Source organism: Oncorhynchus mykiss, chromosome 27 (genome assembly GCF_057628025.1).
Source record: "Oncorhynchus mykiss isolate SJ-2025 chromosome 27, ASM5762802v1, whole genome shotgun sequence".
NCBI lineage: Eukaryota > Metazoa > Chordata > Actinopteri > Salmoniformes > Salmonidae > Oncorhynchus > Oncorhynchus mykiss.
In genome coordinates this window covers 1,833,905-1,858,028 of record NC_143048.1, presented here as the reverse complement: position 1 = coordinate 1,858,028, position 24,124 = coordinate 1,833,905, and the positions used below count along the sequence as shown (strand labels likewise).

General features: G+C 41.7%; 2 protein-coding genes across 6 annotated transcripts in view; one reads left to right on the top strand and one right to left on the bottom strand.

Annotated features, from left to right (window-relative positions):
• Positions 1–11,136, top strand: part of col4a4 (collagen, type IV, alpha 4) — a 159,463-nt gene extending 148,327 nt beyond the window's left edge. For all 4 annotated transcript variants that reach the window (XM_090224153.1, XM_090224154.1, XM_090224155.1 and 1 more), the window contains 4 exons: positions 106–222; positions 2,295–2,483; positions 2,605–2,888; positions 8,182–11,136. In XM_090224153.1, the coding sequence (XP_090080279.1) occupies positions 106–222; positions 2,295–2,483; positions 2,605–2,888; positions 8,182–8,442 (851 nt within the window). In that variant the 3' untranslated portion in view covers positions 8,443–11,136. The remainder of the gene's footprint in view (positions 1–105; positions 223–2,294; positions 2,484–2,604; positions 2,889–8,181) is intronic.
• A 121-nt stretch (positions 11,137–11,257) lies between these two features.
• Positions 11,258–23,757, bottom strand: rhbdd1 (rhomboid domain containing 1). Of its 2 annotated transcripts, none has more exons than XM_021587198.3 (7): positions 23,478–23,757; positions 21,006–21,469; positions 20,586–20,718; positions 17,130–17,218; positions 14,441–14,494; positions 13,229–13,381; positions 11,258–12,172 (listed from the first exon to the last, which is right to left on the bottom strand). In XM_021587198.3, the coding sequence occupies exons 2-7, from the start codon at positions 21,439–21,441 to the stop codon at positions 12,063–12,065; spliced, it is 975 nt and encodes a 324-aa protein (XP_021442873.1). In that variant the 5' UTR covers positions 21,442–21,469; positions 23,478–23,757; the 3' UTR covers positions 11,258–12,062. The 2 variants fall into 2 exon arrangements, with proteins under 2 accessions (XP_021442873.1, XP_021442874.1); XM_021587199.3 differs by having other exon boundaries at positions 13,229–13,348.
• Between the last annotated feature and the right edge of the window lie 367 nt (positions 23,758–24,124).

Sequence of the window (24,124 nt, the reverse complement as noted above, 5' to 3'; positions counted from 1 at the left end):
TATACCACACCCCCTCGTGCCTTATTGCTTACATATAGCATTCATAGAGTGAATACAACTTAAAGATAAGACTCTACTTGAAACTGTATATGTCTGCTGTTGCAGGGAGAAGTGGCCAGTTGGGTTCACCAGGATTCCCGGGGCCCGAGGGCCCCCCAGGAGCAGACGGGGCCCCAGGGGACAGTGGGGTACAGGGGGAGAGGGGGGCATTGGGACCACAGGGTGAGTCAAATGAACTATGGCGTGTGGATGGACACTTCACACACCCACACTGCTGATGTGTCCAACTAAACATCAACCCTCCCCCTGTCCTAAATGACATCATCTTCATGTCATTTTAGACTCAGACCCTGTTTTGACCTTAAAGTGGCAATCTGCAATTGGTACATCCATTTTTTAAAATTATTAATCTATACTAGGTTTTGTGGTTGGAGTGAAAACCTACAGAATGGTAGTTGTTCATGGAACAGGGTTGGAGAGCGCTGATAAATACCCAAATATAACTTATAAATTCCTCATGAGCTTAGTTCAACTGTCGTACCCCATCAGAACCCAAAATATAAGGCCAGTATTCAATCAGATCTGCATTTTCTTTTTTTTTTTACGTCGCCCTTACGGGAGTCCCAATTACGGCCGGTTGTGATATAGCCTGGATTCGAACCAGGGTGTCTGTAGTGATGCTTCAAGCACTGAGATGCAGTGCCTTAGACCGCTGCACCACTCAGGTAACCCGCAGGTTAGCCGACATAGCTTTTCATTTAATTTTGTTTAGGCGGTGTAACTGTGTTAGCTCTGTCAAATCGATGAGCGGCTGCTCTTGTGGTCATTGTCACTGTTACGGATATAGGTATCCTGTGTGTATTTGTTTTCTCTCCTTCTGCACTAGTCACAGGTGACAGTCATCAGTCGCCAAACTGAAGACACACCTGCTCTTTTTCCCTTACCCAATCACATCCCCTTTCCCTTGGTTTAAAATAAACCCAATCAGTTGTCTCTTGAGCTATCTCTCTTCTGTTTTTGCGCCTACATCTCACATTGTCCGTTATCATGTGAGTTTGTACTGCTGTGGTGTATGGCTGTTTGTTTGTTGGTGGGAAAAGGGTTTACCAAGCCAAGTCGGCCTCGGGCATACATTACCCTTAGGAAAACTTTGTCTAAATACCCTAGTTAGAACCGGTGTAACGATCGCCGTTGGTGGAAGAAGGTGAGGACCAAGGTGCAGCGTGATAAGTGTTCATGATGTTTAATAAAATAAACAGAACACTAAATGACCAAAAACAACAAAGCGAGTGAACGACACGAAACAGTTCTGTATGGTAGACACAGAAAACAACTACCCACAAAACATAGGTAGCCTGTTTTCCCACTAAGTATGGTTCTCAATCAGAGACAACGATCGACAGCTGCCTCTGATTGGGAACCATACCAGGCCAAACATAGAAATACAAAACCTAGAACAAAAACATAGAATGCCCACCCCAACTCACGCCCTGACCAGGACGTGACAACCGGGCAGACCACCCACTGTATTTTATTGGTTAGTTAGCTAGCTGTTCTTGAAGCAGGCAAGACTAGCTTAGGTTTAAAAAATATAGATTTATACCTTTTTTCCTTGGGTCCAAGGAACTTGAAGCTCTCGACCCGCTCCACTGCTGCCTAGTTGCTTTGGATTTCTACTAATGCGACTCTGCATACAATGGCAATGCCTGTGATTTGACAGCAGTTACACCTCCGGCACTACTTAAACAAAAGCAAGGAAAAGCTATGTTTTTTTTCAGCTACTTGGGTTGCCACTGATCTGATTGATTCAACTGTCAAATCCATAAGCGCCTCCCTGCGTTATACAGTACCTATCGTGGTCATTGCCATTGGATGCACCAAGTCGCATTAGTAGAAATCCCATTCGAACACTGGAATGTGTAATGTAATCTACACCTAGTTTTTGCTGATATAAATCCTTATTATTTTGTTTGATTTTCAATTTGAGTGTAATTATTTGTATATAGCCTACACTTTCTCGTTCTGAACTTTTAATGCGGGTGGGACCATGGCCACAAAAGCTCTACTCACCGATTTGACAGCAGTTACACCTCTGATACCACCTAAACAAAAGCAATGATAAACTATGCATTTGTCGGTTAACGTGGATTACGGCTGTTTTATTTCATTGTTTGTAAATTAATTTAATTGATCGATTGAATCACATTTTTCTAAAAAAGTATTTACTATTATGCTCCCTTCAAGAGTAGCTAAATATATTGTTTCTCTTTGTCTCTGACTGTCTGTCATCGTAGGCGCCCCAGGTCCTTTGGGAGATGCCGGCAGCCCAGGCCCCACCACCACCTTTAACTCTGGCTTCCTGTTGGTGATGCACAGCCAATCAGACATGCTCCCTTCCTGTCCAGCAGACATGACACAACTGTGGACTGGCTACAGTTTGCTGTACCTGGAGGGCCAAGAGAAAGCCCACACACAGGACCTCGGTATGTTGGTCTACAATACTGTTTGTGTGTGTGCTCATCTGTACACCTGTGTGGGTGGGTGTGTGTGTGTGTGTTTGAATGATTATAACCAGTAACCTAGCATGTATTTTCCTACTACTAGGTCAGGCTGGGTCATGTATGCGTCTCTTCAGCACCATGCCGTTCTCCTTTTGCAACATGGGCACGTGTGACTACGCCAGCCGCAATGACAAGTCCTACTGGTTGTCCACCACAGCGTCAGTGCCCATGATGCCCGTGGCAGACCAGGACATCCAACAACACATCAGCCGCTGTGTGGTGTGTGAGGCCCCCTCCCCTGCTGTGGCAGTTCACAGCCAGGACAACAGCAATCCCTTCTGTCCCCCCAACTGGAGGAGTCTTTGGGTAGGATACTCCTTCCTCATGGTGAGTGATTTTATGTGTGTCTGCATGTGTCTTTGCATGTCTGTGTGTACAGTACCAGTCAAAAGTTTGGACACACCTACTCATTCAAGGGTTTTTCTTTATTTTGACTATTTTCTACATTGTAGAATAATAGGGAAGACATTAAAACTATGAAATAACACATGGAATCATATAGTAACCAAAAAAGTGTTAAACAAATCAGAATATATTCTTCAGAGTAGCCACCCTTTGCCTTCAACCAGCTACACCTGGAATGCTTTTCCAACAGTCTTGAAGGAGTTCCCACGTATGCTGAGCACTTGTTCGCTGCTTTTCCTTCACTGTGCGGTCCAACTCATCCCAAACCATCTCAATTGGGTTGAAGTCGGGTGATTGTGGAGACCAGGTCATCTGGTGCAGCATTCCATCACTCTCCTTCTTGGTCAAATAGCCCTTACACAGCCTGGAAGTGTGTTGGATCATTGTTCTGTTGAAAAACAAATGATAGTCCCACTAAGTGCAAACCAGATGGGAGGGCGTATTGCTGCAGAATCCTGTGATAGCCATGCTGGTTAAGTGTGCCTTAAATTCTAAATAAATCAGACACTGTCACCAGCAAAGCACCCCTGCACCATCACACTTCCTCCTCCATGCTTCACAGTGGGAACCACACAGGCGGAGATCATCCTTTCACTTACTCTGCGTCTCACAAAGACACAGAGTTTGGAACCAAAAATGTCACATTTGGACAAAGGACAGATTTCCACCGGTCTAATGTCCGTTTGTCCTGTTTCTTGGCCCAAGCAAGTCTCTTCTTTTTGGTGTCTTTTAGTCATGGTTTCTTTGCAGCAATTCGACTATGAAGGCCTGATTCACGCACTCCTCTGAACAGTTGATGTTGAGATTAGAGGTCGACCGATTAATCGGAATGGCTGATTTTAATTAGGGCCGATTTCAAGTTTTCATAACAATCGGAATTTTTCATATTATATATATTTTTTTTAAATAAATTTTTGTTTTTACACCTTTAGTTAATTAGGCAAGTCAGTTAAGAACACGTTCTTATTTTCAATGACGGCCTAGGAACGGTGGGTTAACTGCCTTGTTCAGGGGCAGAACGACAGATTTTTAACTTGTCAACTCGTGGATTCAATCTTGCAACCTTACAGTTAACTAGTCCAATGCTCTAACCACCTGCCTCTCATTGCACTCCAAGAGGAGACTGCCTGTTACGCGAATGCAGTAAGAAGCCAGGGTAAGTTGCTAGCTAGCATTAAACTTATCTTATCAAACAATCAATCAATCAATCAATCATAATCACTACTTAACTACACATGGTTGATGATATTAGTAGTTTATCTAGCGTGTCCTGCGTTGCATATAATCGGTGCGCATTCGCGGAAAAATGATTTTCGTTGCTCCAACATGTACCTAACCATAAACATCAATGCCTTTCTTAAAATCAATACACAGAAGTATATATTTTTAAACCTGCATATTTAGCTAAATGAAATCCAGGTTAGCAGGCAATATTAACCAGGTGAAATTGTGTTACTTCTCTTGCGTTCATTGCACGCAGAGTCAGGGTATATGCGTTAATAATAAACTTTTTTTTTTTCAAAATGATTGTTTCTGGATTCGACCATATTAATGACCAAAGGCTCATATTTCTATGTGTTATTATGTTATTAAGTCTATGATTTGATAGAGCAGTCTGACTGAGCGATGGTAGGCAGCAGCAGGCTCGTAAGCATTCATTCAAACAGCACTATCATGCGTTTTGCTCTTCGTTGTGCTTCAAGCATTGTGCGGTTTATGACTTCAAGCCTATCAACTCCCGAGATTAGGCTGGTGTAACCGATGTGAAATGGCTAGCTAGTTAGCGGGGTGCGCGCTAATAGCGTTTCAAAAGTCACTTGCTCTGAGACTTGGAGTGGTTGTTCCCCTTGCTCTGCATGGGTAACACTGCTTCAAGGGTGGCTGTTGTTGATGTGTTCCTGGTTCGAGCCCAGGTAGGAGCGAGGAGAGGGAAGCAAGCTATACTGTTACACTGGCAATACTAAAGTGCCTATAAGAACATCCAATAGTCAAAGGTATATGGAATACAAATCATATGGCGAGAAATAGTCCTATAAATACTATATTAACTACAACCTAAAACCTCTTACCTTGGAATATTGAAGTCTCATGTTAAAAGGAACCACCAGCTTTCATATGTTCTCATGTTCTGAGCAAGGAACTTAAACATGGTACATATTGCACTTTAACTTTCTTCTCAAACACTTTTGTTTTTGCATTATTTAAACCAAGTTGAACATGTTTCATTATTTGAGGCTAAATAGATTTTTGTTCAGTTAAATTAAGTTATATTAAGTTAAAATAAGTGTTCATTCAGTATTGTTGTAATTGTCATTATTACAAATAAATTGTAAAAATCTGCCGATTTAATCTGTATCGGCTTTTTTTGGTCCTCCAATTATCGATATCGGTGTTGAAAAATCATAATCCGTCGACCTCTAGTTGAGATGTGTCTGTTACTTGAACTCTGAAGCATTTATTTGGGCTGCAATTTCTGAGGCTGGAACCTCTGCTGCAGAGGATACTCTGGGTCTTCCTTTCCTGTGGCGGTCCTCATGAGAGCCTGTTTCATCATAGCACTTGGTTTTTGCAACTATACTTGAAGAAACTTTCAAAGTTCTTGAATGTTCCGTATTGACTGACCTTCTTTTCTCTTTGCTTATTTAAGCATTTTTTTTCCCATAATATGGACTTAGTGTGTAGCTAAACAGTGTAACTATTCCCTCCGCAAGGCAATCAAACAGGCTAAGCGTCAGTATAGAGACAAAATAGAATCGCAATTCAACGGCTCAGACACGAGGTATGTGGCAGGGTCTACAATCAATCACAGATCACAAAAAGAAAACCAGCCCAGTCACAGACCAGGATGTCTTGCTCCCAGGCAGACTAAATATATTTTTTGCCCGCTTTGAGGACAATACAGTGCCACTGACACGGCCCACGACCAAAACATGCGGACTCTCCTTCACTGCAGCCGAGGTGAGTAAAACATTTAAACGTGTTAACCCTCGCAAGGCTGCAGGCCCAGACGGCATCCCCAGCCGCGCCCTCAGAGCATGCGCAGACCAGCTGGCTGGTGTGTTTACTGACATATTCAATCAATCCTTATCCCAGTCTGCTGTTCCCACATGCTTCAAGAGGGCCACCATTGTTCCTGTTCCCAAGAAAGCTCAGGTAACTGAGCTAAACGACTACCGCCTCGTAGCACTCACTTCCGTCATCATGAAGTACTTTGAGAGACTAGTCAAGGACCATATCACCTCCACCCTACCTAACACCCTAGACCCACTCCAATTTGCTTACCGCCCAAATAGGTCCTCAGACGATGCAATCTCAACCACACTGCACACTGCCCTAACCCATCTGGACAAAAGGAATACCTATGTGAGAATGTTGTTCATCGACTACAGCTCAGCATTTAACACCATAGTACCCTCCAAATCCGTCTCGACCCCGCCCTGTGCAACTTGGTACTGGACTTCCTGACGGGCCGCCCCCAGGTGGTGAGGGTAGGTAACAACATCTCCACCCCGCTGATCCTCAACACTGGGGCCCCACAAGGGTGCGTTCTGAGCCCTCTCCTGTACTCCCTGTTCACCCACGACTGAGTGGTCACGCACGCCTTCAACTCAATCATCAAGTTTGCGGACGACACAACAGTAGTAGGCTTGATTACCAACAACGACGAGACGGCCTACAGGGAGGAGGTGAGGGCCCTCGGAGTGTGGTGTCAGGAAAATAACCTCACACACAACGTCAACAAAACTAAGGAGATGATTGTGGACTTCAGGAAACAGCAGAGGGAACACCCCCCTATCCACATCAATGGGACAGTAGTGGAGAGGGTAGTAAGTTTTAAGTTCCTCGGCGTACACATCACAGACAAACTGAATTGGTCCACCCACACAGACAGCATCGTGAAGAAGGCGCAACAGCGCCTCTTCAACCTCAGGAGGCTGAAGAAATTCGGCTTGTCACCAAAAGCACTCACAAACTTCTACAGATGCACAATCGAGAGCATCCTGTCGGGCTGTATCACCGCCTAGGACGGCAACTGCTCCGCCCACAACCGTAAGGCTCTCCAGAGGGTAGTGAGGTCTGCACAACACATCACCGGTGGCAAACTACCTGCCCTCCAGGACACCTACACCACCCGATGTCACAGGAAGGCCATAAAGATCATCAAGGACAACAACCACCCGAGCCACTGCCTGTTCACCCCGCTATCATCCAGAAGGCGAGGTCAGTACAGGTGCATCAAAGCAGGGACCAAGACTGAAAAACAGCTTCTATCTCAAGGCCATCAGACTGTTAAACAGCCACCACTAACATTGAGTGGCTGCTGCCAACAGACTGGCTCAACTCCAGCCACTTTAATAATGGGAATTTATGTAAAATATATCACTAGCCACTTTAAACAATGTTACTTAATATAATGTTTACATACCCTACATTATTCATCTCATATGTATACTGTACTCTATATCATCTACTGCATCTTTATGTAATACATGTATCACTAGCAACTTTAAACTATGCCACTTTGTTTACATACCCTACATTACTCATCTCATATGTATTTACTGTACTCGATACCATCTACTGCATCTTGCCTATGCCGCTCTGTACCATCACTCATTCATATATCTTTATGTACATATTCTTTATCCCTTACACTTGTGTGTGTATAAGGTAGTAGTTAGTTAGATTACTCGTTGGTTATTACTGCATTGTCGGAACTAGAAGCACAAGCATTTCGCTACACTCGCATTAACATCTGCTAACCATGTGTATGTGACAAATAAATTTGATTTGGTCTTTTACCAAATAGGGCTAGCTTCTGTATACCACCCCTACCTTGTCACAACACAACCGATTGGCTCAAACATATTAAGAAGGAAAGAAATTCCACAAATGAACTTTTAACAAGGCACACCTGTTCATTGAAATGCATTCCAGGTGACTACCTCATGAAGCTGGTTGAGAATGCCAAAGCTGTTATCAAGGCAAAGGGTGGCTACTTTGAGGCATCTAAATCTGATTAACATTTTTTTTGGTTACTACATTATTTCATGTGTTATTTCATAGTTTTGATATGTTCACTATTATTTTACGAAGTAGAAATAGTAAAAAAAATATATTAAAAAACCCTGGAATGAGTAGGTGTTTCCAAACTTTTGACTAGTAATGTATGTGTGTGCCTGCGTGTTTGTGTCTGCGTGTGTGTGTATTGTAGCACACAGGGGCCGGCGATGAGGGTGGTGGCCAGTCTCTGACATCATCAGGAAGCTGCCTGAGGGACTTCCGTGCCCAGCCGTTCGTGGAATGCCAGGGCCCGCGGGGTACGTGCCACTACTTCGCCAACATCTACAGCTTCTGGTTGACCCGGGTGGGCGCAGATGGACCGCTGAACTCCTCTACTTCACAGGGCACGCTCAAAGAGGAGTGGCAACAGCGCCTCAACGTGGGCCGGTGCAACGTGTGTATGAAGGAGTGACCCCACCCACCCTTCTTCTGGGGCCGGCCACATCCCACAAGCACCGGCCCCAAAATCTCTGACCCACCACATCCCAGAGTGCATTGAACATGCACACTCATTGGTTACCTGAGAGGCAGTAATGATACACCTCATTATTCACCAGAGAGGCTGTGACTACACTGGTTGTTTACCTGAAAGTCTGAATAATATTTACATTGACACATGCTCTCTCTTAACTTGTTTTATGCAAGTTCATACCAATGAACATACAGTACTTGATCAACTATCCTTTGAATAATTTTTTTAGATTAGTAACTTTTTTTCCTCCTGAAATATGTAACTTGGCTGAAAGCTCTTAATATGTGTATTATGTTTCCAGGTTTGAGTACCTAATATTACGTGTCAGATTATCCTTCGCTCGAGACTCCCAAGTCAACAACAAACAGAGTGGCTTCAAGCATCAATGTGGCCCATCACACTCAGATTCAGAAAACTTGAATGTCCTCAATTAGGCAATTAATTTTGCAGCAATCACAATACATACAGACATTTCAATTGTTACTATGTTTTTACGTACAACAGTGGTCCTCACACTCTTGGAAGCTGGGACTCTCCCAAAGCCTGTGATGTTTTCTTGTCATCCACCAAAGCCACAGTTGTGTTTATTAGGTCACGCAACAAATAACTTTTTAAAGTAGAATGCCAAAATAAGCATTTTTGATTGGAGATGTCCATGTCGTCCCTCCCTGTTCCGTTTTCTTATGTTTGATTAGGCCTTGATTCAATCAGTTCAAGTTTTTTATCCAATTAATTGTTTTATTTAATTTTCTGTTGTTTAGAACTATAGTGCTAAAAGCAGTATAGTATCTACTTCATTATCTGTAAACTGTATAACATGTTGAACAATGCTTTAGTTTAGATTGTACACCTTTAGAGAAACAAGGTGTTTGTTCCTTCAGTTCATTTCAGTCCTCTCATTATTGGGCCTCCTTGTCATGTAATTGGGCTTCCTTTCACTTTGGTCTTTAAAATGAATTCTGTAAAATAACTTAAGACCCAAACATTGGTTGTCGAGGTAATGGCACCAGTCGTTAAAATGACTTCACCATTTTGAAAAGCTCGTCTTTTCTTGCACGCTGCAGGATGCCTTACACCGATCTACTACGTCATGTCTGAACATTCAGCCTCTTTAGTCTCGACTTCAACACGCTACCCAAACTAACACAAGGAATTAAGCCTCGCTAACACACGCAGAAAAGCAAACTCCGTAGTCATTACACTTCAAATGAGTGTGTATAACAGTGTAAGACTGTTGCAAATTTCAGTCTTTAAATGTTTCCCTGTACGTCTTGGCATTATTGTCTGTTGTATGTAAATATGTTTGCACTGTCGAAAGAACAGGATTGCTTTATATTTGTACTGTAAATGTCAAGAGTATTTATTTAGGTAGGATTCATTGTGGTGCTATTTTTGAAAAAATGGTGAATGCATGGTATTTCTCAAAATAAGAATATTATGTTGTCAAATGTTAGGACTCAGGCCACAATGTCGGGAAGTATTTGTAGGCGGTGGACAAGAGGGGAAAAAGTTGGAAAACTGAGAAGCATGGTGTCGCATAACTGTGTTAAGGAGTGCTCGCAGATTGACAGTCTAGCCCTGCGAGGCCCCGTGTGGGGATTTTATGTTCCAGTCAAGCAGTAACACACCTGATTCAAGTAATCATATCAAGACTTCAATCAAGACATTGACAAGTTGAATCAGATGTGATGCTGCTGGGCTGGAACAAAAACCTGTACCACCACCCCATCAGACTCTCGCAGTGCGAGATTATTTTATCTCATGATCGTTATGGTGATGAAAAAGGGTAACATGTCTTGGGATAGTTTTTTTATCCTACCATACATCAACATTCTCAATTTCTCAGTGCAAACATACCCTTGCTGTCTGGTTAAATTTGGACCCTAAGGTAATTTTTAGGTCAATGAGAATATTGTGGTCACCCGAGTGTCTTCTTTTAAATGTAATGTCTCCAAAGATGACCAAAGTCATAGGGCAACAGAACATAACTATTGTTAAAGGCCCCATATAAACAGGGCTGAGAGAATTCACATTTTCTGTACTGTTGGACTAGAGAGAGCTTCGCAGTGGAAGCCACTCTCAGGAGGATGTAACATCACAGAAAAGTGATTGTCTGCCAGATTGAATAGGGAGTTGTTTCAACTCCATTCTATTTCTATCTGCAACATTTTACATTACTGAATATACCCGCTTCCCCTGAGTCATTCCATGTGATTAACATAATGAGACCCTCTGTCCCAATGAGAGCGCTGTGGGTGTAAATATGTAGATGGGAAAACACTGACAGAAGTGGCTCTGAGTTGTTGACTGACTGACTTCGGTTCTGGAAAGGGAGGGATCGTTCTTCTCCAAACCCCTCCCCTTTCTCAATGTGTGGCTTCTCCCCAACTCAGTTAGAGGCATATCAGAGGTTAAACATAGTAACTCAACATCACCGACACACGCAAACACAGAGGCTGAGCCACCCGGAAGACAATCCTCTTCTTAAAACATTTGGTACGATTTCTGTCAGCACACGTGATCCTTATAGGATAAGCCTTTCACTAACACACACACTCCTCTAAGCAACCAGTAGTCTTAAAAGCATTATGTGGACTGTTTAAAAGGTAAAAAATAAATGCATCTAATTTCCAAGTGTCATGTCTGTGTGATTGTCTGACCTGATGTCAATTGTAAATGGTTTTTGGAGTATTATAAGCTTCATACTAGATCAAGTGTAGTCTTTAATGTACTGAACTAAGGGGGAAATGCAGTGTTTAACACAATGCATATATTTAATATAAATGTTCCAAAAATACATTGTTTAACAAACAAGATTATTTTAAGAAATACATCATATTACTCTCATGTTAAATTGCGAGTTCATTCTCAGATTCCCTCTAGAGCAAAATGTATCATAGTTCCCAGATCTCTAAAATTGCTGTTTCATATTTGCCAAGAGACAGAAACAGTATATTTGGTAATCCTATTATTACATTCAAATACTACAGGACTAAAAATCTTAATTGATAGTTGAAAATAATTAAATAGTAGCCCAATACATACGGTAAGAGCTCAATGGCACGCCAACCGTGGGGGATCGATAGCACAAGTCATTGGCACCCATTCAATAAAGTTGACACTACAAAGTGAACATGTCAAATCAATGTGGTTACTAAAACGTGATTTGGATACATTTGGCTGTTTTCACTGCATAATATTTATAAGTTTTCAAATATTCATTTAAAATATTTTTTAATTATAAAATGGCAAATTAAAATTCACCCCAACAACTATGAGAGTTGGAGCGCGAGGCTAAACTTCTCCTGTTCTGGTCCCTTGGCTACCACTTTGTAAGAGCGTTAAGCGAACCCGTGCACATGCACAGATACTGTGTGTGACTGGGTGAGAGCGAAATCTTGCATCTTGCTCATCGCAATATCTGAGGTACTGCCTTGTGCAACATTTCACTGATTCTACCTTTAACAGTGGACTGATGGACAAAATACTATAGTTTTTCAGTGTAGTATTCCTTGAGGAAAGATATTTTTATCCTCCAATGAACCAATAGTCCAGCTTGGTCAGTCAAAGTGGTCAATCCTCTGGAGCCGCCGCCTCCTGATCTCTTCTGCTGTCAGTTCTCCTGGAATGTTGAAACCATGCGAGGTTGGTCTTCTCTGAGTGGAGCCCCCTAAGGGACATAACAATTATAATGATTGACACATGCAGTTGTTGTGACTGAGGCTGTAGGCTTGGATTGGGCACTCCTATAGATTAGTTATTTGACCCAACATTTAGATTAAATGGAGGACTTCAAAAGTCTTGAATCTATTTTGATTTAAGCACTTCCAATTAACTATTTTCCAGCACAATCCACTGTACCCAGGCTTCCCACATCAAAACAAGTTGAAATTAACTACTTTCATTAATCCACTTGCTCTTTCCTCATATTTAGCCTCACATTGAAGTGTATAAACATATTTTCAGGAAAACAAGTACAACACAAACCACACTTGACAAAAACAATTGCAAATGTCAATCAAAAAATAAGTTCTACCATGCAGAAACCTGATTTAAAAAAAGAACAAGTATTTATAAGAATGCTGTAAGTACAGACATTGTTTGCTCAATGGGAAATTAATATCCAACTAGTCAGTGACAACTGTGTTGAGTTTGTGACAGCAACTATGTGAGCTTATTACAGTATTATCGACAATATGTCCGGGGATTTCCTATGATCTTCTATGTAGAAGAAACCCTAACCTTTTAACGACTCTTGTGTGGCTGAGCGTCAGAGCATAACAAACCATTCGGACTCTACAGGCGTTTGTGAGAAGAACCGCTCCCCCCGGACTCCTTCATGATCCGCCCTTGTCTCACAAACATATCTCTAACTCAGCCCCCATTACTCACACAGACTAATGGTATCAGAAGAAATAGATTAATTCAATGGACGAATCCAACCCAGAAGTTTGTAGCTCAAACCACAATGTTTAAAAGGGCGTGACAGCGGGACTCGAAAGGTTAAGGCTTTTTATTATTAACATTTTTAAGGCCTCTGTGAATCCGGATTAGGGTATGCAACTGAATTTTTTTATTTTTTATGGTTTGCAACGGTGAATGAAAATGTGTTTCTTATTCGACAAAGGCCAGGTAGACGGGGACTACCTGGCCTTGTCGAATGAGAAACACTTCTTCCATTTGGTGCCTACTGCTTAATGAACAGAACCCAGGTCTGTGGTCTCACCTCTGCCATTGAGACTGGCTCTGATGGCTGCCTCGTACTGCTCATCCTCTGATAGACCTCCAGTGTAAGGGTGAACATTCTGGGGGTGCGCACGGGGTTCTCCACTACTGCCACTGTATCCTACAGAACTCCCCCCCACCACCCACACAAATACTAGGATTACCAAATATATCAGGCTCTTGGCAAGTATGCTTGGTATTACACTGAACAAAAATATAAATGCAACATTTTCATAGATTTTACTGCGTTACAGTTCATATGAGGAAATCAGTCAATTGAAATAAATTAGGCCATAATTGATGGATTTCACATGACTGGGAATAAAGTTGGTCACAGATACCATAAAAATAAAAGGGCCTCAGGATCTCATCCCTGTATTTTTGTGCATTCAAATTGCCATGGATAAAATGCTATTGTGTTTGTTGTCCGTAGCTTATTTCTGCCCATACCATCACCCCACCTCCACCATGGGGCACTCTGTTCACAATGTTGACATCAGCAAACCACTCGCCCACACGATCCCATACATGTGTTCTGCGGTTATGAGGTCGGTTGGAAGTATGTCCAAATTCTCTAAAATGACTTTCATTATGGTAATGGTAAATTCACTCTGGCAAAAGCTCTGGTTGACATTCCTGAAGTCAGCATGACAATTGCACGCATCTCAAAACTTGAGACATCTGTGGCATTGTGTTGATGTGCAAGATGGCGCCAACAGACATGGCAGTTCTGCTTCTAGCTCCTAAGCAACTTTGCAGTATTTTGTTTTTGTTGTGTGTCATACATTTTTACAAGCATTTCGCTACACCCGCAATAACTTCTGATTAAAATGTGATTTGATTTATGTGACAGCAGTTTTAGATTGGCCTTTTATTGTCCCCAACACGAGGTGCACCTGTGTAATGATCATGAGGTTTGATATGCCACACATGTCAGGTGGATGGATTATCTTGGTAAAGGAGAAATGCTCACTAACAGGAATGTAAACCAATTTGTACTCAAGATCTGAGAGAAATACACTTTTTGTGCTTATAAAAATGTTCTGGTATCTTTTATTTCCACTCATTAAACATGGGACATACATGTTGCATTTATATTTTTGTTCAGTGTATATTGCAGACACAAACAAAAATAATCTAGACTCTGCCCATTGTGGAAGCGAGACATCAATAAATCAAGGTGCAAAATGATTAGACATATGTAGCTACATACCTGAAAAGTTATAATATGGATTTTGTCTGGCATGGTATCCATTCATCACAAATCCTGTTGGGAGAGGAGACACCTGATCATTTAATTTGTCTATTCATGTAATGTTATACTGTGGTTGGACACAACATGATTTGTTTGGTTTCCAAATGCATTTAACCTGAAATTTTATGAAAAACAGTGCAGCTTAGAACCAACACCACATACACCTCGTCTTGTTTAAAGGACAAAAACCACTGTTGTTTGGAAAAGCAAAAAAAATCTACACAGAAAAACATACACACAAACTAAGGGCGACTTTTTCAACCATGCTTTTGTAGCCAATGTGAAATGGCTAGTTAGATGGCGTTGACGTCACCCGCTCTGAAACTTGCTTGGTAAGGGCCGCAGCTGTGAAGAGTAACAATGCTTTGTGGGTGACAGTTGTCGATGTTCCAAGGGTCCCTGGTTGGAGCTCAGGTTGGGGAAAGGAGAGGCATAGAAGCAACACTGTTACAATGCTTTAGAGAGTATCCTAAAACATGGCATCATAGTCTGATTTGGAAATCAGTCTGAATAATCAGTCTGACTAAAATCTCAAATTGCCCGCTTGACAAACTGCCATGAAGGTCATGGGTGTGAGGCAGCATTCGTCCCTGCAGCCCATTATCAGGCAAGCCCAGACTATTTCAGACCACTCCCATGTACTCCACTCTGAGTATCAGCTCCTCCCCTCAGGCAGATGCTATAGGGTTCCCCTCCATGTAACCTGAACAGGTATAAGCACACCTGCATTCCCATGTCTACCAAATACCTAAACAGCAATAACTACTGGGTAAATGGGTGGAATATGTGAATAAATCATCTCAATAGATTAATGTAGGTTTGAAAATTACTTTAAATGTGTTAATGTTGAACACACCTGTTTATTTCAATCTGATGTTCAAATTCAAGTATATTGATGTTCATATTTATTCTTACTTGCGAAAGCTAAAAAGACAAGAATACATTACAACATATAGGCTATTTTAGGTAAATATAAAAGTTGGCCTTTAAGCAACAACAACATCCTCATTCATAGTCATATGGATTGTCGCTGATAATAGTGAGTTGTTTTAGGAAACTAGGCATATGTCGCGCATCACTACTTCACAGGAGAGGCATTTGACCGTAAACATTACATTTTTATTTTAGCAACATTTCATACATTTTGGGGGGCAGAAATGCCTTCGGAAACATGTGCCTTAATAACAAACTTGTATGCCATCTGTAAATACAATTTTTTAATTACGAGCATAGTTGGTTTAGCCATGGAAAAAGACAGGAACTTCCCGTTAGCCATGATTGGCTGAGATAATGGATGGGATGGACATGCCGAGATCCGAGTTCGGATTGGTCTGCCATGTAGCCGCTTCTGTCTATAATGAGCTGCTCAATATGTGTAGGTAATTCTTTCTAACGCAGATTTTTTTTAAAGACAGCTCTCCACTTTCTGGAGGACGAAGTTTTGAAATCATTGGAATGCACGGTGGAAGCAGAGTAGGATTGCAAATACAGTGAGTCAAAAAAAGAACACAGAAGGCTATTGTATAAAACAACTGTCTCCGGATTACATCTTAAAACTAAGGGCAACGATGGCATCCGTGACAGAGGGGGAGAAGTGTTCATCCATGTATACGGGTAACAGAGTCTAGCTAGCTACATTTTCTGAGTTTATAGGTTTCAATGTTTGTCAGAAAGTCGTTTTAATTGCAAGTTAAAGCATACTGTTAGCTAGTGTCCAAGTTCCAAAATTATAGGATAGAATATCCTGCTATTAATTCTTCACTCACAAAAGGAATCTATTTAGTGTAATTAGCTCACCATTAACTTGTAAATATTTGTATTTAACTAGGCAAGTCAGTTAAGAACAAATTAGTATTTACAATGACGGCCAAACCCGGACGACGCTGGGCCAATTGTGCGCCGCCCTATGGGACTCCCAATCACAGCCGGATGTGATACAACCTGGATTCGAACCAGGGACTGTAGTGACACCTCTTGCACTGAGATGCAGTGCCTTAGACCGCTGCGCTACTCAGGAGCCCAATAATGATCTTGTTGTGAGTTTATTTTCCTGTAATAATGAATGACAAACTTATACAGACATATTGATAGATGTAGTATAAACAAGCCTTTAGTCTTTAGCACATGGCCTCACATGTGAATCCGTAAAGAGATTGGGTGGGGCTAAGGCTTAAGAGGGTGTGAACGATGCTGAATGGGTGTGGACAAAGAGCTCTCCGGTACATTTATCAACTTTCCAAGCAGAATTACTTTCCCACTGTTCCTCAACTGTAGTGTATGATATAACATGTTCTAGCTCTCTCTACTTTTATTCATTGTAAAAAAATACAATTTCAAATTTTGCAACATGAGACCAAAATGAGCCGGTAGGTCACATTTGTCCCCATTTTATTCTAGTCTCTAAGCCTCTTGATAAAGTCATGAAAAGTAGTATATACTTTGTGGAAATGCTAATAAGCATACTCTCCTCCACACCTCAGCTTGACACTCCCATTTTATGATCCACCTACAGAGGTCCAAAGTTTTACAGGATCCATGCAGACACAAATGCGGGTGAGACCAAAATACCAAACTCGTCATTGCACAGGTTTTTTAGCTTGTTCCGCATGTTTTAGTGAGGAAAACATTGCCCACGACACACACAAACCTGCAATTGTTCTCATGATGATCTTCAAAGGACCAGCGGTGTAGAGAAGCCCCACCAGGATGCCTGCCAGGTGTCCCACAAAGGAGGTCCTGCACAGAGAAGCGTGTTATGAATTACCGCCTGGCTACAACGCACACAACTCCGTAATTAAATGACTCTCAAACTATGAGAAACAAGATTCTCTGGTCTGATGAAACCAAGCTTGAACTCTTTGGCCTGAATGTCAAGCAACACGTCTGGAAGAAACCTGGCACCATCCCTACGGTGGCAGCAGCATCATGCTGTGGGGATTTTTTTCAGCGGGAGAGACTGGTAGACTAGTCAGGATCGAGGGAAAGATGAATGGAGCAAAGTACAGAGAGATTATTGATGAAAACCTGCTCCAGAACGCTCAGGACCTCAGACTGGGGGCGAAGGTTCACCTTCCAACAGGACAACGATCCTAAGCACACAGCCAAGAGAACACAGGTGTGGCTTTGGGACAAGTCTCTGAATGTCCTTGAGTGGCTCAGCCAGAGCCCATAATTGAACCTGATTGAACATCTCTGGAGGGACCTGAAAATACAGTGCCTTGCGAAAGTATTCGGCCCCCTTGAACTTTGCAACCTTTTGCCACATTTTATGCTTCAAACATAAAGATATAAAACTGTATTTTTTTGTGAAGAATCAACAACAAGTGGGACACAATCATGAAGTGGAACGACATTTATTGGATATTTCAAACTTTTTTAACAAATCAAAAACTGAAAAATTGGGCGTGCAAAATTATTCAGCCCCTTTACTTTCAGTGCAGCAAACTCTCTCCAGAAGTTCAGTGAGGATCTCTGAATGATCCAATGTTGACGTAAATGACTAATGATGATAAATACAATCCACCTGTGTGTAATCAAGTCTCCGTATAAATGCACCTGCACTGTGATAGTCTCAGAGGTCCGTTAAAAGCGCAGAGAGCATCATGAAGAACAAGGAACACACCAGGCAGGTCCGAGATACTGTTGTGAAGAAGTTTAAAGCCTGATTTGGATACAAAAAGATTTCCCAAGCTTTAAACATCCCAAGGAGCACTGTGCAAGCAATAATATTGAAATGGAAGGAGTATCAGACCACTGCAAATCTACCATGACCTGGCCGTCCCTCTAAACTTTCAGCTCATACAAGGAGAAGACTGATCAGAGATGCAGCCAAGAGGCCCATGATCACTCTGGATGAACTGCAGAGATCTACAGCTGAGGTGGGAGACTCTGTCCATAGGACAACAATCAGTCGTATATTGCACAAATCTGGCCTTTATGGAAGAGTGGCAAGAAGAAAGCCATTTCTTAAAGATATCCATAAAAAGTGTTGTTTAAAGTTTGCCACAAGCCACCTGGGAGACACACCAAACATGTGGAAGAAGGTGCTCTGGTCAGATGAAACCAAAATTGAACTTTTTGGCAACAATGCAAAACGTTATGTTTGGCGTAAAAGCAACACAGCTGAACACACCATCCCCATTGTCAAACATGGTGGTGGCAGCATCATGGTTTGGGCCTGCTTTTCTTCAGCAGGGACAGGGAAGATGGTTAAAATTGATGGGAAGATGGATGGAGCCAAATACAGGACCAATCTGGAAGAAAACCTGATGGAGTCTGCAAAAGACCTGAGACCGGCACAGAGATTTGTCTTCCAACAAGACAATGATCCAAAATATAAAGCAAAATCTACAATGGAATGGTTCAAAAATAAACATATCCAGGTGTTAGAATGGCCAAGTCAAAGTCCAGACCTGAATCCAATCGAGAATCTGTGGAAAGAACTGAAAACTGCTGTTCACAAATGCTCTCCATCCAACCTCACTGAGCTTGAGCTGTTTTGCAAGGAGGAATGGGAAAAAATGTCAGTCTCTCGATGTGCAAAACTGATAGAGACATACCCCAAGCGACTTACAGCTGTAATCGCAGCAAATGGTGGCGCTACAAAGTATTAACTTAAGGGGGCTGAATAATTTTGCACGCCCAATTTTTCAGTTTTTGATTTGTTAAAAAAGTTTGAAATATCCAATAAATGTCGTTCCACTTCATGATTGTGTCCCACTTGTTGTTGATTCTTCACAAAAAAATACAGTTTTATATCTTTATGTTTGAAGCATAAAATGTGGCAAAAGGTCGCAAAGTTCAAGGGGGCCGAATACTTTCGCAAGGCACTGTAGCTGTGCAGCGACGCTCCCCATCCAATCTGACAGAGCTTGAGAGGATCTACAGAGAAGAATGGGAGAAACTCCCAAATACAAGGGAGAAACTCCCCAAATACAATTGTGCCAAGTTTGTAGCATTATATCCAAAAAGACTCAAGGCCGTAATCACTACCAAAGGTGCTTCAACTGAGTAAAGGGTCTGAATACTTATGTAATTTTTCCGGTCATTTTTTTTGTTTTTATTTCCAAAAATGTCTAAAAACCTGTTTTTGATTTGTCATTATGGGGTATAGTGTGTAGATCGATGAATGGGGAAATAACGATTTTTCTCAATTTTAGAATAAGGCTGTAACGTAACAAAATGTGGTAAAAGTCAAGGGGTCTGAATACTTTCCAAATGCACTGTATTTCAAGATGATGTGGATTCCCTAGAAATAATCTGAATTAATGTAAACATTACTTAACTTGTTCAAAACAAGTGTTCTCAATTTACCAGGTATGGAGTAAGTTGAGCAGCGGGACAAGGTAAATTATGCAGCCTACACATTTCTGCACTGAATGAAATATTGCCAATACCTTTTTAAAACCATCTTTATTTTCCAAATACAATTCAACACAATCACTTTTTGGTATTTTAAACATTTTAAGCATCTTTTAACACAGGCTTAACAGGGATTGTTGTTCTCAATTTCTAGCGATAATGCCTGGTAAGAAAAAAATATTAATTTGACTATATTAGCTCACACAGCTACACAGATGCACTTTCATGCTAGGTTTAAGACCTCATATTGAAGCTTTTTGAGACCCCAACTGACGTGTAAAACAGTCTTTAAATTATGTACTTTGGGTTATATACAAGAATCCTGAAACCTCTAACACAATACATTTGTTGGACCTAACTTGCCATGTGGCTTCTTCCTTCACAGACTCCATGAAACGATGACCTCTTCATAAATATTTGGTCAAACTTCACATTTTGTGTATAGTTTCCTAGAAACAAGGGAGGCTCAACTTACCCCTATCTCCCCTATTATCAAACCTAGTTATGTCTGTAAGCTTTCATTTAGAACTATTTGACACATTGTGGAGACTGTCTAGTGAACTTACGATGAACCTTGGGTCATGTTCATTCGGGCACACAACAGTATAAAAATGTCTAACTAAAATGTGCATTTCTTATTGGAAACTTGTGACACCTGGGCTGGGGGAAAAGTCTGTAGGTGTAGAACATGTGTTTATACTGTGCATCTGACTACTGCTGCAAGCAACAAAGAATAACTCACCCCGGTGACGTTACATGAATCAGCACCAGCTCAACCCAGCTGGCGTAGCGATTGGCCACTGGGACGCCCATCACGTAGGAGACACCTCCCGGGTGGTAGTGGTTACTCAGCACTTTCAGAGCAAAAAGCACTCCTACAACACAGGACAGACAGTTCAGTCTCACCATGCCACTCACAGCACAGCATGATTGAGGTCAATTCAGTTTTCAATTCAGGAAGCAAATTGAAAGCAAGTTGAAAAACAGAGTGGACCTTTTTACTGACCAACAGAGGCCCATTCATGTTTAGGCTTATAACTAGGACCTGGGGGTTTTCCTGGTAAAAAAAAAAACTACCATGACCCAAACTATTGTGAGGATAGATAGAAACCTTCCTCAGCAGCATAACAGCAAACACACTGACACTGTAGCTAGCTAGTACCTGAGAAGCCGACTGCACACTCTAAGTTGTAAGAGGGGTCCTGGGTAATCTCCGAGAGCACCATCTCCAGCAGCAGATAAATCACGCCCGTCAGCAGGGAGAAAACAGTCAGAAGCCAGGCGTAGAAGCTGCTGCCAAGCCGGGGCTCCAACTTGACGCCCTTCCACAGGAAGGATGCCATGTTGAAGTACAGGTGCCAGTCGTCTAGGTGGTGCAGCGGCGACAGCACGAGGCGGCGCCAGTCACCACGCCAGTAGGCCTGCTGGACGCTGATGCAGGCCTGGAGGAGGGGTAAGCTGGGTACCAGAAAGAGGTAGACGTTAAGGCCCAATACAGCCAGCGTCACAGGGGGAATGTTCTCCACCCCCACATGGAAGACCTGGGAGGCCAGGAGGATCAGACCCAGCTGACCTCCCCCCCTCTGTCGGTAACGCATCCTCCTCACTCAACTGCGGTAGCTCAGCCTGGAGTGACACACAAACATGTACAATTAAATACAATACAAAATCATACAACTTTCTTTGTCCTTTGAAACAGAGATTTGTCATTTTTTGCATTCTTATGGGGATTTTTAAACACCCCCAGTTTCCACGCACAGACAATACCACAAACACCCACACACAGAGAGCAAGACAAGGGCACCCACATAAAAAAAAAATTACTATAGATGGGTTAGCTGATAACATCACAGAATAAATGTGCATGCTTCAACAGGGCAAAAGTCTGTAATTGTTGTGATTCTGGGTGGCAACAATGACAAGAAAGCTGCCATCTGGGGAATCATAAGGGACTCCTTTCAGATAAAACTATATTGTTATTGATACACAATATATACACAAAAGTATATAGACAACCCTTCAAATTAGTGGATTCGGCTATTTCAGCTACACCTGTTGCTGACAGGTGTATAAAAATCGAGCACACAGCCATGCAATCTCCATAGACAAACATTGGCAGTAGAATGGCCTTACTGAAGCGCTCAATGACACTGTCATAGGATGCCACCTTTACAAGTCAGTTCTGTCAAATTTTGTCTAGGAGGAACAACGGCTCAGCCTCAAAGTGGTAGACCACACAAGCTCACAGAATGGGACCGCTGAGCACTGAAGCGCTTAGCGTGTGAAAATTGTCTGTCCTCGGTTGCAACACTCACTACAGAGTTCCAAACTGCCTCTGGATGCAAAAGCACAAGAACTGTTTGTCGGGAGTTTCATGAAATGGGTTTCCATGGCCGAGCAGCCGCACACAAGCCTAAGATCATCATGCACAATGCTAAGCATCGGCTGGAGTGGTGTTAAGCTCGCCACAATTGGACTCTGGAGCAGTGGAAACACGTTCTCTAGTGTGATGAATCACGGTTCACCGTCTGGCAGTCCGACGGACAAATCTGGGTTTGGCGGATGCCAGGAGAACACTACCTGCCTGAATGCAGTGGCCACTGTAAAGTTTGGTGGAGGAGGAACAATGGTCTATGGCTGTATTTCATGGTTCGGGCTAGGCCCCTTCGTTCCATTCAAGGGAAATCTAAAAGTAGCATTTTCCTCCTTATTGTTAATAGTGAGAAAGCAGAAAGAAAAAAATGAGGAAACTATGCATACATTCTTTGTAAATCACAATTTTTACCATGATGCTAGAGTGGCTAAGGAATGATAGTTACTTTCTGATGATACACAAAATCTGAAAGTGAGAGGAATATTTTCCCACCTTCTCTCCACTAAAGCTACAATATGTAACTTTTTGGTTGACCTGACAACATTCACATGTTATAGATTTGCCAATCTTATTGAAACAAAGTCTAAGAAACGATAGATATGTTGTATTTTACATTTAGCAGAAGCTCTTATCCAGAACGACTTACAGTAGTGAGTGCATACATTTTCCTACTACTGTATGTGGGCTATTTTTATGCTTCCCGTTTTTAGGTTTATTTTTTGCGTCTTACTTTCGGGTTGGTACACCAGCTTCAAATACAATAGTTTTGGTTAAATATATTTCACAGCGGTTTACACGGTACAAGGATTCTGACTAATTTCAGTATGTGACAAAACAAGCAAATATAGTGGAAACTATTTTAATTTTAGCAGCCAGGAAATGGCATCGCGATTTCTGCAATGTGCATCTTTAAGGAGGAAAACGATGCCTTTGTGGCCTGAATGGAGGATGCTTTATGTAGGAGCCGGTCCACTGGGGACATGAGTCTATTTATTACCTGGAATGCACATCGAGTTTAGACGATGGGGTCTAGATCTGCACTATCGGCTTCCTAGGCTAAGATTAGGCCTACATTCCGCCTTAAAACTGTCAGAAAGCAGAGCAATAAACACAAAACAAATGTCAAAATGTAAAGAATATAGTTAGCTAGCTTTCATACTGGAGCCAACAAAAAACAGACTTTGATATTCAATCTCAAATGACAGACACATAACGTTTAGGTTTATAGCTGGTTGATTTAGCCCCAAAATTGTAACTTACTTCCTGGTACCGCGCAGACAGTATTTGAATATATCGCTGGTATTGTTGGTCTCTCTGTCTTCTGGCCGACAAAAACACTTATTAAAGACGATTAAGGGATATTGGTGTTTACCTACACTTAATCATACACGGTAAACTTTTCATGAAATGTCAGGTGAATAGACCAAGTGATGATAACAGATTCGTTTGGTGCACACTGTACAGATCATAATAAAACGTTTCGTAACGAAAACGAGCGTTTCTTATTGGACAAGTTGACATTAGTCCCTCCCCGTTTGCTTCCGTTTGGTTTCCAGTGTGTGAAAGTTCAGTGCATTACCATTATCGCACCACAATAGCAGCATCTGACCACAGTGTATTAGCACGCCACGTACGCACTCACTTTTCCCCCATTATTTTGTATCTCTATGCGTTTCACTTCCCTGTCAAAGTAAAGGTTAAGAAAAATAATGTACTGATGAAAATGTTTAAAAAAATATATATATATATATGTAAGTTGTGTTTGCATAGCTTTTTGTATCATCTTGTGTTCGTTGTTCAAAGTATTCAGACCCCTTGACTTTTCCACATTTTGATAGTTATAGCCTTTTTCTAAAATTGATAAAATATATTTTAGACATTTTTGTTAATTTATAAAAATAAAAAAA